This window comes from Boleophthalmus pectinirostris, unplaced genomic scaffold (assembly GCF_026225935.1).
Source record: "Boleophthalmus pectinirostris isolate CB_2022bp ecotype Guang Dong unplaced genomic scaffold, ASM2622593v1 HiC_scaffold_1, whole genome shotgun sequence".
Lineage (NCBI taxonomy): Eukaryota > Metazoa > Chordata > Actinopteri > Gobiiformes > Gobiidae > Boleophthalmus > Boleophthalmus pectinirostris.
This window is the reverse complement of record NW_026570970.1, coordinates 24098998-24112123: the sequence shown is the minus strand read 5'-3', so window position 1 is coordinate 24112123 and position 13126 is coordinate 24098998. Positions and strand designations below refer to the sequence as shown.

Below are 13126 nucleotides of genomic sequence, written 5' to 3'. Positions count from 1 at the left end.
ACAATAACATGTTTAGACAAAATATTCAGTTAAAGGTGCACTATGTAACTTGGGGATGGATCTGCCATGTGCTTGTTTCATGGCAATGTAATGGCTTTGCCCATAATGTTCCAGAGTATGGCATTAAGCAAATCTATCATGCATTTATTCAAGTACAAGTGTTTTTGCACATTTGTAGTTTTACTCTTAACTGTGTTACCTCTCCAAAGATCTGTCCTGCACCTTTATCTGGTAGCATAATCAAGGCCAATGTAATAAGATTAATGAAATCAAGCAGGTGGCAAACTCTCCATCAGAAAAGTTACATAGTGCACCTTTAATAAATAGTGCTCTGCTGAATATGTGTAAATATTATTGGTCTACTCAAACTGCTGCTACATCCTCTTAAATCACAAACAAGGACAGCTGTCTTGTCAAAAATACAGGATTTATTTTGAAAGAATAAAAACACTCCCAAATAACACTGTTGTTTCCTCAAACACAAGTGTAACATGAGGCACAGGTCAAATTAACTGCATTTATGAGTGAGTATCATACTATTAATAAGGCACTAACAAATCTAGTGTTCAGAAACTTGGCTGTGCTTTGAGTTGTAGTTCAGGTGCTACACATTTAACAAGACAAAGTAGTGTTTTTGGTTGTGCAGAAAATACTACTATATAAAACACTCAATAGTTAATATAAAAAGGATAAGATACACTTGAAAATGCTCATTGTTTTCTTGTTGGCTGGCAGTGTAGTAGAGTAAACATTGTACATATAAATATATTCTGTAACATGTACCTAATGCAGACAAAGGCAGAGTCCCATTGTTATTACTGCTGATTTTTGTATTACACATTCCCTATGAAAACACTATTCAAGTTTTCCTATAATGACCACAATATACCCTCAAAATGAATGAAATTATCATGAAAAGACTTAACGGCAATTACGGTTTTGTCCTAGCAAAATTCAATATGTTCCCATGGTATAAAAAATGATCACAGTCAATGAAATTCTGATATTAAGGAAGAAATGAAAAGATTAAAATGCCTTGTAAAATAATAGAAAATTTAGTTTAAATTACAGATTTAGTTTGTCCCTATGTGTACATGAAAGCAGGTCCCTTTTTATTGTATAGGAGTCTTTAAAATGCCCCAGTATGTTTAACATGAGTGTAGTGCTGTGGCTGTGAGGCTGAGTCTGCTAAGATGTCCCTCTTTGTACATAAAGTTAAGGAGGTAAACGGAAAATAAAAGCACAAACTGTATATAAAAAGAAAGGATAAATACACAATATTAAAACATAAAAACCCACAAAGCAGAAGACAAATGACACAGAGGAGGAGTCCACTTGGACTTAACTTTGGCGCAAAAAATAAAGTCATTGCCATTAGTGATTTAGACTGGAGCTGGGTACTGTTGCTGTTCAGTTCAGGTCCATTCAGGTCTTTACATGAAGCCGGAGCTGTAACAAAAGAAAAATAATATTTAATTCAGCAACAAATCAGTCCTCAGAAAGGTTATTCTAGTTAATAAATGGAAATAAAACATCAACAAAAAATAGGTAAAAATATTTTTCAATGACAAGTAACCATGTAAAAACATGGAAAACAATAGTGATAAATACACTGAACTTAATTGTACTTACCAAATTAAAGTAAATATCAACCATGTAATGTAAAGTAATGAAACTATAACTATTTAATTAAAACATACCTTGTAGTAAAATAAAGGGAACTAAATTCCAACTTTTTTTTCTTAAATTGTGAGGAAGAATGACATCACCACTAGATGGCAGTATTTATATTTTGGAAAAGCTTGAGCAATTTCAATTTCTTTCCTATGCTTACTATATTCTTTTTCTAAAATTCTTACTAAAGCTACATAAAAAAAACATCTCCCTTTGATAATTCATCACTTCACAAGGTAATTTTACACAGGATGAAACCCCAGGCTAACAACCTACTCAAAGTAAGTATACTAGTGTATTTTTGTGAGTAGTGTGGAGGGCAGTGCATCTTACTTCTTGCGGTCCTTGTCTTTCTTGCCGTTGGCTGTGAGGCTCTGTCCCTGCAGGAGCTGAGCCGCGGCGCGTCGTTTACTGAATGAGACCTGGTCTTCCTCCAGAGCCTTCTTCTTATCCTCCAGAGCCGCCTTCTCATCTGCGTGGAGTCGCTTTAGCTGCTCAAAACGGCTCTGCAGCTAAAACAAGAGACACAGAAAACATATGAAAGGAGCTCTATGATATATGCACTTATATTTATATGAGTATGTTTTATCTAGAGACAAATATTTGTGCATGTGTGTGTGTGTACATGGGTTAGTGTCATTAGATTATACATAACCCCAATTTAGGCCTGATGGTGGTACTCGGAAATATTCTCTTTTTCTATTATTGATTATTAAACAGATGTACAGTTACGCATTTACAGAGGATTAAAGGTGTACTGTGTAACTTTTCGGTTGTGTTCCGTCACCTTCTTGATTCTACGGATAGGTTATTAGTCTGCCTATATTCAATGTTCCACAGTATGACACTGAAAGCTCTACACCTTACATTTATTCAATTACAGATGGTTTTATAGCTCAGAAATACCTAGAATGAAAACAGGTATTCTCACTGTGAGCGTGGATGATGTAACATGGTTTGGTCTCCATGGATTAGAAAGGCTTGATGCCATACTGTGAAGCATTCCAGACAAGGCAATAACAATGCACATTTAAGGATGATTTAACTATAAAAGACTAGAATATGAAAGAGGGCAAAAATTACATTATGTCAGTGTTGCCATTTGCAGTGGTTTCCAAAGACTGGATCAAAACCTAAATTAGTTTATTTGGAGTTTGTAAAATTAAATTAATTTGAAGGCTAAATTTAATTTAAGTTCATTTTTGTTTTAGCCTTGAGGAATTTTATTTGACAGTTTGATAAAGTTCAGACTTCTACACTTCACTTAATACCATTTTACCTCTTATAATACATTTAGAGTAGTGTATATTTCAGTTAATGAAAGCCCATAGTAGAGTGCTACCTCTCTCTCAGCATCTTTAAGCTCCGCCTCCTTCTCCTTAACCCTCTGCACAAACATCTGTCTCATCTCATCCTCTCTCCTCTGCAGCTCCAACAGGAACTCCTGACGCTTCGCTTCATACGTTTCCTGCAAACTTAACACACACACACAGGGAAATACATTTACTAGTAGTTACTTGAATCCGTGCCTTTTTTTATGTCACTCCTAAGAAATATTGCTGAACTTGCAGTGGCAGTTGCTTACTTTATTCTAGAGATATTCAAACATACAGTTTTCAGAGTTTTAGTTGGAACAGTCTTCCTGAAGATATGAGACATGCCTATACTCTCTGGCAATGTTCAAATCCAGGCTCAAAATGGTTCCGTATAGCTGTGGAAATGACTGAAAATTCTGATTGGTCTCTTGGCCTTTTAAGGTAATTTTATCACAGTTATTTATGTTTTTTTTTACTGACTTATTGTTGATATTGTAATTTTAATGTGCTTTTCTTTCTTACAATTATTTTGTGAACAAATTGTGCTATACTAATAAACTTAATACAAACCTACAGAAGCAAGTAAATTCTAAATAAATATATAGTAGAGTTCTGGTACCTGACAGGCTTGCACTCGGGGTCTGTGTCCTTGAAGCCCATCTCCTCCAGTTTGCAGCGTCTGTAGAGCTCATAGTGTCTGGTGTGAGTCTGCTCTCTCAGGTCTTCCATGTTCACACAAATCAGCATCTCCCTCAGCTTCATGAAATCACAGTGGCTCTCATTCTCAACTGGGAAACACATTACACTCCATTACACATAGAAATACAGAACAAACAGATAAAATCTAGATTATATTGACTTTTTTCTGCTGTGCTGGCATTTATTGTTTGTTAAAATGTATAAAATAATGCAGTTACTGTTACACACAAAATTGTGAGGTGCCAACAGCAATGGGATGAATAAATATATCTTTTACACCTGTGTATTTCCATTTAGAGCAGAGTGGTCTGATAATGTACTGAGGAATAAACAATTGTGAATAGCTTATTGCCAGAATTGGTATGGTCCAATGTAAATTATAGCAATAATAATAACACATTGCCTTTCAAGACACCCAACCATCACACAAACTTCCTGAAGATCTGAGCTAGTCCCTTACTCTGAACTAATCTCATTTTATGATGATTATTTATGTTTTTTATTTGTTTGTTTGTATTGTGATTTTAATGTCTTTCTTAGACAAAGCACTTTGAAATACTTAATGTGTGAATAGTGGTATACAAATAAACTTGCCTTGCCAAATTGCATTGCATTATTAATTTATTTGCTGAAATGGTAAGCCATTATTGCAATTTGACGGACACAAGGCTGCCAATCTGCGCCATCAGCTGCTCCGACTCTGACCACCACAAATCACATACACCACATTCATAATGTTTAATGAATTATATTATTATAGATTAAACTGTACATTTACCTTGTACTATGCCCCAAGGATACTGACGGGCCTTCACCATTTTATTTCCAACCATCACTTCCTCTGTACTTCCTACTACAGCGAAAGGCAAATGACCCTGAAACACACACAATATGTAATCAGTTTAAAAAAAAATAAGAGGTGACATCTATTCTGATTGATCAGAATAAAGGATAGTTTTTGGGACCACAGTCTTAGTATAAACCTGTGGGAAACATTGTATGAAGTATTTGAAGTACTATGACCACGTCTGCATTAACACTTCCTACTGACTTACATTCATGGAGGTGTTGACTTTGGCCACTGTCTCGTCATCGATGGGAAACTGGTAGATCTGGACTCCATTACTGACAAGTTCACTCATAATTTTGATTTTAAACTTGTGCAGCTCGCTCTTACTGATGGTGTCTGCTTTGGCGATCACCGGGATGATGTTCACCTGCAGAAAACACATCATGGAATCACTATGAAACATAACACTATAGCAATATATTTGGTTTCAAATGGTGCCTTCTTTTTCTCTTTCAATTCTAGACATAGTATCCTTGTGTGACAGTTTTATAATAAAACATCATGTGCTATTCTTGATGCAAAACCACTCGTTTAATTTAAGCTTGGAAAATTAACTGGATTGTTTTTCTATTTGGCAACCAATCTGATCGACAAAAATTCTCGAAACCTGAAAATCTTGCTTTTTAAACAAAAATGTACAAACCTGAATTTAATGTTCAGAAATATAATGTTTTAGCTGGTGTTAAATAACAAATGCTTAAGAAACCTCAGCTGTGATTATTGGGAGTCAGTAGTGGTGAAGCTAAGTAAGTGATGGAGACCAAAAGCTATCACAGCACAACACCACAAAACCTCACAGCAAATGAATCACCTCAAAAGAAAAGGGACCTCCTTTTCAATAGTCTTCTGGGAAGCATGAACACCATTGTAAATACAATAAATTGGCTGAGCTAAGTAACATTTAATAAGAAATAGGAAGAAATAAACATGCAGATAAAATGCTGTGACATATGATGAAGGAGTGCTTTTAAATATATTTGAAACCTGACAGTGTTCAACAACAGAATGCCCTGAACATAACATTTTAACATCAAACAAGCACAAAACAACAGTTGTTATAACATTGGTCTAATGATAGTTTCTGGCCCTAATTTAACTGCTCTGAAGCTACACAATCTGCAGCCATGTTATTTCTGGCATTCACCGCTACATTCCTCCTCAGTGTCTGCCATCTCGTCATGCCAAAGACAGCACTGGAATGGGCCCTTGTCACTATTGGAGTTTCTATGCCGACCACACATCCAGCTACAAGCGCACAACATACAAAAAGCACCGCACTAAATCTAATAGAGAAATGGGTGTTTTCTGTCAAGCTAGCACATTCAGTATAACGGTAAGTGAAACAAAAGGGGCAACTACGGTAAAGTGGTGAAGTGTATGCGCGAAGTGATTACGGCATTCCACTGTTTTTTCCGCTCTTTTCACACGCAAATCCAGGGTTATACTGACACTGAAATCACACAGCGGCACCAATGGACACAAGCAGCTACACACAGAGCCTGGGAAAGTCTGTGGCTACTGGAGGAGAGAGGGGGGAGAGATAAGGGAGAGAGAGAGAGAGAGAGAGAAAGAGAGAGCAGAGAGGGTTGAAGGGGAAGAAAGAGGGGGAGAAGAAGAGAAGGGGGGGGGGGGGGCAGGAAGAGAGACAAAGAAAGATAGGGAGAAAGAGCAGTGGAATAGAGAGAACAGGGAATAAGAAGAAAAAGAGGAGAAAAAAGAGCAAGAGAGAGAGAAGGAAGCGAGGGAGAGAGATCGACAGAGAGAAAAGAAAGAACTGGAAGAGGCTTGACTAACCATTAAAACACCAAGAGGTGGGACAGCCACAGAAGGGCCTAAACTAGGGACTAGGGAGATACTTCTCTAATATGCAAAAACAACTGGAAGAAAACTATATGAGACTACGATTTTCTTTTTTGTATTAGCTGGAATGAGAAGAAAATAACATGAGCGTATATAATCACAACTGTATTATTTAAAAACAGTAATGGACTTCAAAGAAAACTATTTAGATTTTTTTTTTCAAGTAGGTTTTCAATAACAAAGATTTAAAACCATGAAAAGATTTATGTGCAGATATGCAAAATACATTTCAGGTCAATCTTAGCTTGCGAAATGGTGGTTAGATATGACAGGCAATCTGCCAAGAAACCCTTTAATCATGTGCCCTTCAATGGATCATAAAATATTTTTCTGAGTTCTACCTTGCTGTCCAGTTTCTTCATGGTGACCAGGTCCAGAGATTTGAGCGTGTCCCGAGGGGGAGATGAAGTAGAGACATGCATGGACACGTGAGTCGTGGTAGTTGTGCAGTGAGCGTTTGATCTTCAGCTCCTCCTGCAAATAACTCTCAAACTGTCTGTCAATGTAGTCCACCACCGGCTGGTAACTGTAACACACACAAAACAATACACTTCAGTTAATCACATTAAATGAAACACATGCATATTTGTACATTAGGTAAAAACTATTATAATTTCATATTGGTAGACTTATTTTTTGTGCTTGAAAACACACAAAATCTGTGTAAGGTTGAAGGAAGTGAACAGATCATGCATCAAATTAGGTGAGGAATGACTGAGTAAGTGCTGAGGCTGAGTAATGAATTAAATGTAAATTGAGACTGAGCCATTTCTAATTATCAATGATATTCTTGAGAGGTCCTCAGCCAATTGTCTGACTTTTGATAAATTATTAAAAGTCTTAACTGTTTATATTCAGGAAATTAATATTGAACGTCTTCTTTATTTATTCTTAAAAAGACAAAAACATACATTTAGTTGCCATATTGTCCCGCAATGATTTTTTCTTTCATTAATTATCAAATATGTTAATAATAAAGGTACAGATATATCAACAGCTTATTCCACATATTACATGCAGTCATATGAGGAATAAGAACAATAGTCCCACCTCTCCTGTTTGTTCATCTGGTCCCCAAACCCCACAGTGTTGACCACAGTGAGGCGCAGCACATTGCTCTCTTGAAGGTCGTAGGTTTGAGCACGGAGCTTCACCTGAGGCTCAAAGTGCGATGACTCGAAATTCTCAAAGTTTGTATTAAAAAGAGTATCCATCAAAGTCGACTTGCCAATACCAGTTTCACCTGCATCAATACAGTAATCAGTCAATTTAGATTCAGAATCTATAAAGTTAAACTGTGTTTATGTAATGCTGTACCAATGCAGAGTATGTTGAAGCAGAATCCCTGGCAAATAGATTTATTGACCAGCTGATCAGGAAGACTGTCAAAGCCCACATGACCGGCCAAGTTCAGGGGGCGAATGTTCTTATCCTGGAGGCAAAACACAGAATATTTTCATTATTACACATGACATAAATACAATCATTATTAGTACATTTCTATTATAATTAAGTCCACATCACAAAAGTCTTGGAATTAATTAACAGGAGCAGTATAAGCCCACTCATTTTAAAAGTAAAAATTATTTTTTCTTTCAGGGTTATCTTACTGAATTTTTAATTATACACTAAATGATTGAGTCATTCAAAATTAACTTTACGTATAACAACTTTATTAATCATATTTGTCTGATTGGCACCAAAGAAACTTACCTGCCATGCTAACACAGTAAGGAATGAACTGTTGCAAAGGACAAATAAATATACAGATACTATGCAGTGATTCGTTGGGAAAAGGTTGAAGATCTTTGTTTGAGACACTTTCTCAGTCACTTGGTACAACCTAGACTCTAGAAATCCAGAAAAGTATTTTCGTATGATAGGTATGTGACCGGATGAGTGGTACGGTTGTTTTGGTTATATTAATCACAACACAAAACTATTTCAATCTCGGCTAGCTGCTGCTAACCCAACATTAGCATTGGACACTCCCTGGAATACCATGAATGTTGTGAAAACTCTGTAAGAACACTAAATAGAAGCACATACCAGTTGGCGAGCGACATCTGAGGAAGCCATGGTTTATATACTTGTAATACTGAATGAATAAAACAAAATCAAACTTATTACAAAGTAAAAAATCTTTCTTTGAAAATCCTTACAGACCGCCCCACTGTGACCGTCTAGCGTCGACAACTGGACAGAATGTACCACTCCACACAAAAGAGAAATAAGTCGGATTTGATTTTATTACTTTGTTGGGCTTTATCAACAATATTTGCAAAATGTGAATTCTGAAACATAAATATTTAGTCATATTTAATATTTAGTTCAGCCGCAAATTTCGAAACGATATACTTTTTCTAAGCACCCCTTTTTCACACTATAATGGTACGAGCCGTTCATTCTTTTCAGTTAAACGTTATTTTAAAAATGCCAAAAATAATAAATAAAACATAGGCCTATTTTTGGCATCATTGTTTGAGGGAAATACACGTGCTGACATTGTGTTCTATTTAAAAATATATTTCTTAATAAGAGTCCATACGCTTTGTTTGTGGTTTAGCGCCCTCTACCTGTGGTCACTGTACATGCACACAACATTGGTTTTTCCCACAGAGGAGGAGAGCAGGAGGAGGAGGGAGGCCGAGGATGAAGATGCTGTCATGCCGTCACCAAAACGAGGGAATGGCATCTACGTGAAAACCACGATATTTTGACACGTCTTTGTTTGACGTTTGGTATTTTTCTCCATAAAAAGCATGACATCCCAATGCACAGAGCAAGCCGTGCGGGATTACCTAAAGGACCATGGAGGGAGGGTCCAACTGATGGAGCTGATCGATCATTTCCTATCAGATTGCGCGGAGAATGAGTCACAAGAAGCTGAGGAGAGGCGAAAGATGGTGAGGAGGATCGTGGACACCGTGGGGTCCGTGAAAGTCGAAGATGGGGAAAAAATTGTCTGTTTAAACAGCGAAAACAGCGACGAGGAGGTGATGCGTTCAGGCTCGGCTGTGCACGGCCAGCCTCATTCAGAATGCAATGGGAACATTCACTTTGTCAATGGCAACCCCGACAACAAACAGCAAACAGGTGAGTCAGACTGTGATTACAGGCTATTTAGTTGACTGATCTTTAGAGAGCACTGCTACCGCAACCCAAAGCATGCTGTTTTAGCTTAGGCCTGTGTTTGTAGCCAAGTAATTAAAGATAAATAACAGTTACATACAATAATCTCAAAGGTAAGCTTAAGCATTGTAACATCGTTTATACAATTTAACAATAGTTTTTTTTCTCCTTTTGCATTGCACTATGAATTAGGTTACTGTTGTAGCTTGTATTTTTCTGCCCTACTTTTAAAAGCCCTCTAGCAATGTAACTAGACATTCATGATAGGCCCTATTCAATGGGAGCCTATTTCACTGCTCATCACTCATGTAATAATAAACATATCCAGTTAATAGTAAAAAGGAGAAATTCAGGTGATAACAAATTATTTTAATTTCTATTATCAACTTGTATTATAGTAGTATTTGATTATTGAATTATTCATTCAAGATTCCTTTACAAACCTACAGATGCAACAAAATGAATACCCAATGACATAAAGTTAAAGTTTAATTAAATTTATTTTTGTAGAGCTCAAATCACAACAGCAGTCGCTTCACAGAGCTTCACAAAATTGTCGATTTAACCAGCAGAAAGTTAGAAAACCAACAGCTATTTATCAGTTACATTAAACTTGTTTATTATGTGCTTTGTTTTCCATAGAAGCATTAAGTCCACCTGCAGATGCTCTTGACAACGCCAAAGAATCCAATGGCAACAAGCAACCTGCTACTCTGCCCCAAACCCAAAACCACAGACATGGCACCCCTACCTCTGGGGGCGGGGCTGGAGAGGTAAGGTTGAGAGACAGGAGGAGGCGAGAGTCTGCACCTGTCATCGGAGCATCTGAGCTGGAGCAGGTGCATGCGGCAGGTTCCCACAGTCAGCAGCTGAGGGCCCTGCGCAGAGTGTCCAAAGGCTCCCAGCGCGCCATCCTCACCAGCTGTTTATCTGAGGACAGCACTCTGGAGGGCCTGGAGACCATTGGGGACATACACACGCCAAAAGGGAGTCGCAGGAACTTTATAGAGCTCATGATGAACAGCTCTCCACAGGTACAGTAAGCACATGTAAAGAGGATTTTAAATGTTTTTTTTTCTTTTCCTCACTGTGAGCGTAATGTGCTTATCATTTCGTATCATCATCAAAGATCAGTTAAATTACTGTAGACAAAATTTGCACTTTCAATAAGAGTAACAGTTTAGCTATTGTTAGATAGATTCCAGTCCAAGCCCTTTTGAAAATATAGTTTTAGTTTTACTTATAGTGCTCCATCATACAACATTTTTCAAGATGCTTGTTGATTATTTTGTATAGACTAGCATGCCTTAAGGATACTTGTGAAAGTCATAAGACATCATCTGACACATTCACCTCCTCATGACCTTTGAGGTCACATTTATCAGTCAAAATTCAGTACTTATTGATTACACAGCTGTTTAAATTTTACAGCAGGTCAGAGGTTTTAGAGGCTATACTTTAATCTGCCTAGTTTTTATAACAGGCTTTTCTATGTTTAAGAGACAGTTATGTTCAGAAATAGGCATTATTACATTATTACCAGTTATTATGTTATAATCACACTGTATGCATTTAGTTTCTTTAGTTGTACAGTTGCTCATCTGTGGGATATATCTGATGGGTCACATGACCCTAAGCATGATCTGCTGCACTTATGTTGATGTCTTACCACAAGTTAATATACAAACCATAAATGAGGAAGTTTTTTACCAAGTAGTCAAGCACATAAACTTCTAGTCCCATGGTTTAATCATTTATATTTCATGTTAGTAACTGGTGACATTTCATTCCCTTTGTCAGTGGTTACATTATGTCTTTTTTGCAGGTGCGCAGGTCTCTTATAAATCGTGGCTCTCGTCTTCGTGACTCAGTGCGAAGTGATGGTGACTCCACGTCTATTCTCTCCTCAAACACAGATGAAGACTGTGCCTCAGTGACCCTTGACCCCCTGGAGCATGAGTGGATGCTGTGTGCGTCTGATGGTCTATGGGAGAGTCTACAGCCACTGCTAGCTGTGGAGCCCAGTTTAGTGGCCAAGAAGGACTTTGTGACAGGCTTCACCTGTCTGCACTGGGCGGCTAAACAGGGCAAGGATGAGCTAATATCGCAGTTGCTAACCTTCGCTAAAGACAACAGTGTTTCAGTGAATGTGAATGTGAGATCAAGTGCTGGATACACTCCTCTGCACCTGGCAGCTATGCACGGACACGTACAGGTGGGTAATGGTGAGGGGGGACAGTGTAAGCATAGGGATCAATTGTTACAGTGAGCCAGTGGACTGTAGCATGATCACTCTCCTTTTGCTTGAGCTGGACTTAGTAATAGACTGTGGTAATTATTTATGTGCAGGCAGGAGCAGATAATTGGGTGTGTGAAAACAAAGGAATTTTCTGTCACTACTGTATTTGTCACAGTTGTACAAACCGACAGATGGCATGGCTTTTGTAACTTTTGAGGTTGCTCACAAAAAGTGCATTTCAGTAGCAGCTAAAAAATAATACTAAAACTGCCACTGTTGTTACTTTTACCACTTTACTCTTTGTATTGCTCATAATAGATGTTATAGTACCAATGTTACTAATGCAATTACCATCACATTGGTTACTATTAGAATTAGAGTTTGGAGATGTGAAGGTTTCTGCATTTTTGTGGTTACAACATGAACCTCAACCACATTTACAGGCACATTCCTGATGAATATCAATATATTTGTCAATATTGACCTATAATTACAATTACTATATTACTCAAAAACAACTATTACAGTCAGCACATTTATGTTACCTTTACTGATATTAAACATTTGACCATTTAAAGGCTGTTCGTGTGTTGCTGTCGGACTGGGAGGCAGATCCTGATGTGCGAGACTACAGCGGGAGGCGGGCCATCCAGTACCTTCCCCCTCCGCTGGTCGCTGGTCTACACGAGGAGGGCGTGGTCACTTCACCTGGCACAGAGTCAGACAGCGAAAACAGCAGCAGCACTGGGGGGCGCTGGCGTTTTCCCAGAGTTCTCCAGGGCAACCTCAATCCACTACGTCTCCTGAACCCACCAGCAGAGGCAGCAGAGGATGGGACAGGGAAGAGTAAGGGAGGGATACAAAGGAAATCATCTCTGAGCCGATTAAATGCTCGTCTGCATAGGGGGCGACATAGAGCACAAATCATACACAGTGCCTCCTTCAGGGACTCTGGAGATGTGGGAAAAGGGGAAGATCTGCCAAAAAGTCCACTACGAACTCGACCATTGTCAAATCTGTTTGGGTAAAAAGACACAATAAAAAAACAATTTAAACTTATTTTTTAATATCTACAATTTTACTCTCAATAAGTTAACATTCCTTTTTATCAAAACAGTGAAGTTTGCACTACACTGAAATTGTAGTAGTAGAAAATGTATGCAAAAATAACCAAGTTTTTATGTTGAAGTCAGACTGCCAAGGAAATGTTTTGACAAAGGTCCTATAAATGTGACATTCCATCTAACATTCCACTTAGTTAATATTACCATACAATGTTCCTGATGCAGTTTTATATATTTAAATATCTTTCATCAATACTTTAAAAGCACAAGTTTATTATTAAATCACAATCTT

General features: G+C 37.7%; 2 protein-coding genes across 2 annotated transcripts; one reads left to right on the top strand and one right to left on the bottom strand.

The window, feature by feature from the left end:
• Positions 1–410: 410 nt before the first annotated feature.
• septin10 (septin 10) lies at positions 411–8590 on the bottom strand. The gene is given in 11 exon segments (XM_020920231.2): positions 411–1449; positions 2008–2186; positions 3017–3149; positions 3610–3778; positions 4468–4564; positions 4745–4906; positions 6741–6786; positions 6788–6925; positions 7450–7642; positions 7717–7831; positions 8449–8590. Coding segments are annotated over 11 exon segments (1278 nt in total). The 5' UTR covers positions 8479–8590; the 3' UTR covers positions 411–1433.
• Positions 8591–9161: 571 nt separating this feature from the next.
• On the top strand, positions 9162–12798 carry sowahca (sosondowah ankyrin repeat domain family Ca). The gene is made up of 4 exons (XM_020920364.2): positions 9162–9495; positions 10174–10565; positions 11357–11746; positions 12349–12798. The coding sequence occupies exons 1-4, from the start codon at positions 9162–9164 to the stop codon at positions 12796–12798; spliced, it is 1566 nt and encodes a 521-aa protein (XP_020776023.1).
• The last annotated feature ends 328 nt before the right edge of the window (positions 12799–13126 follow it).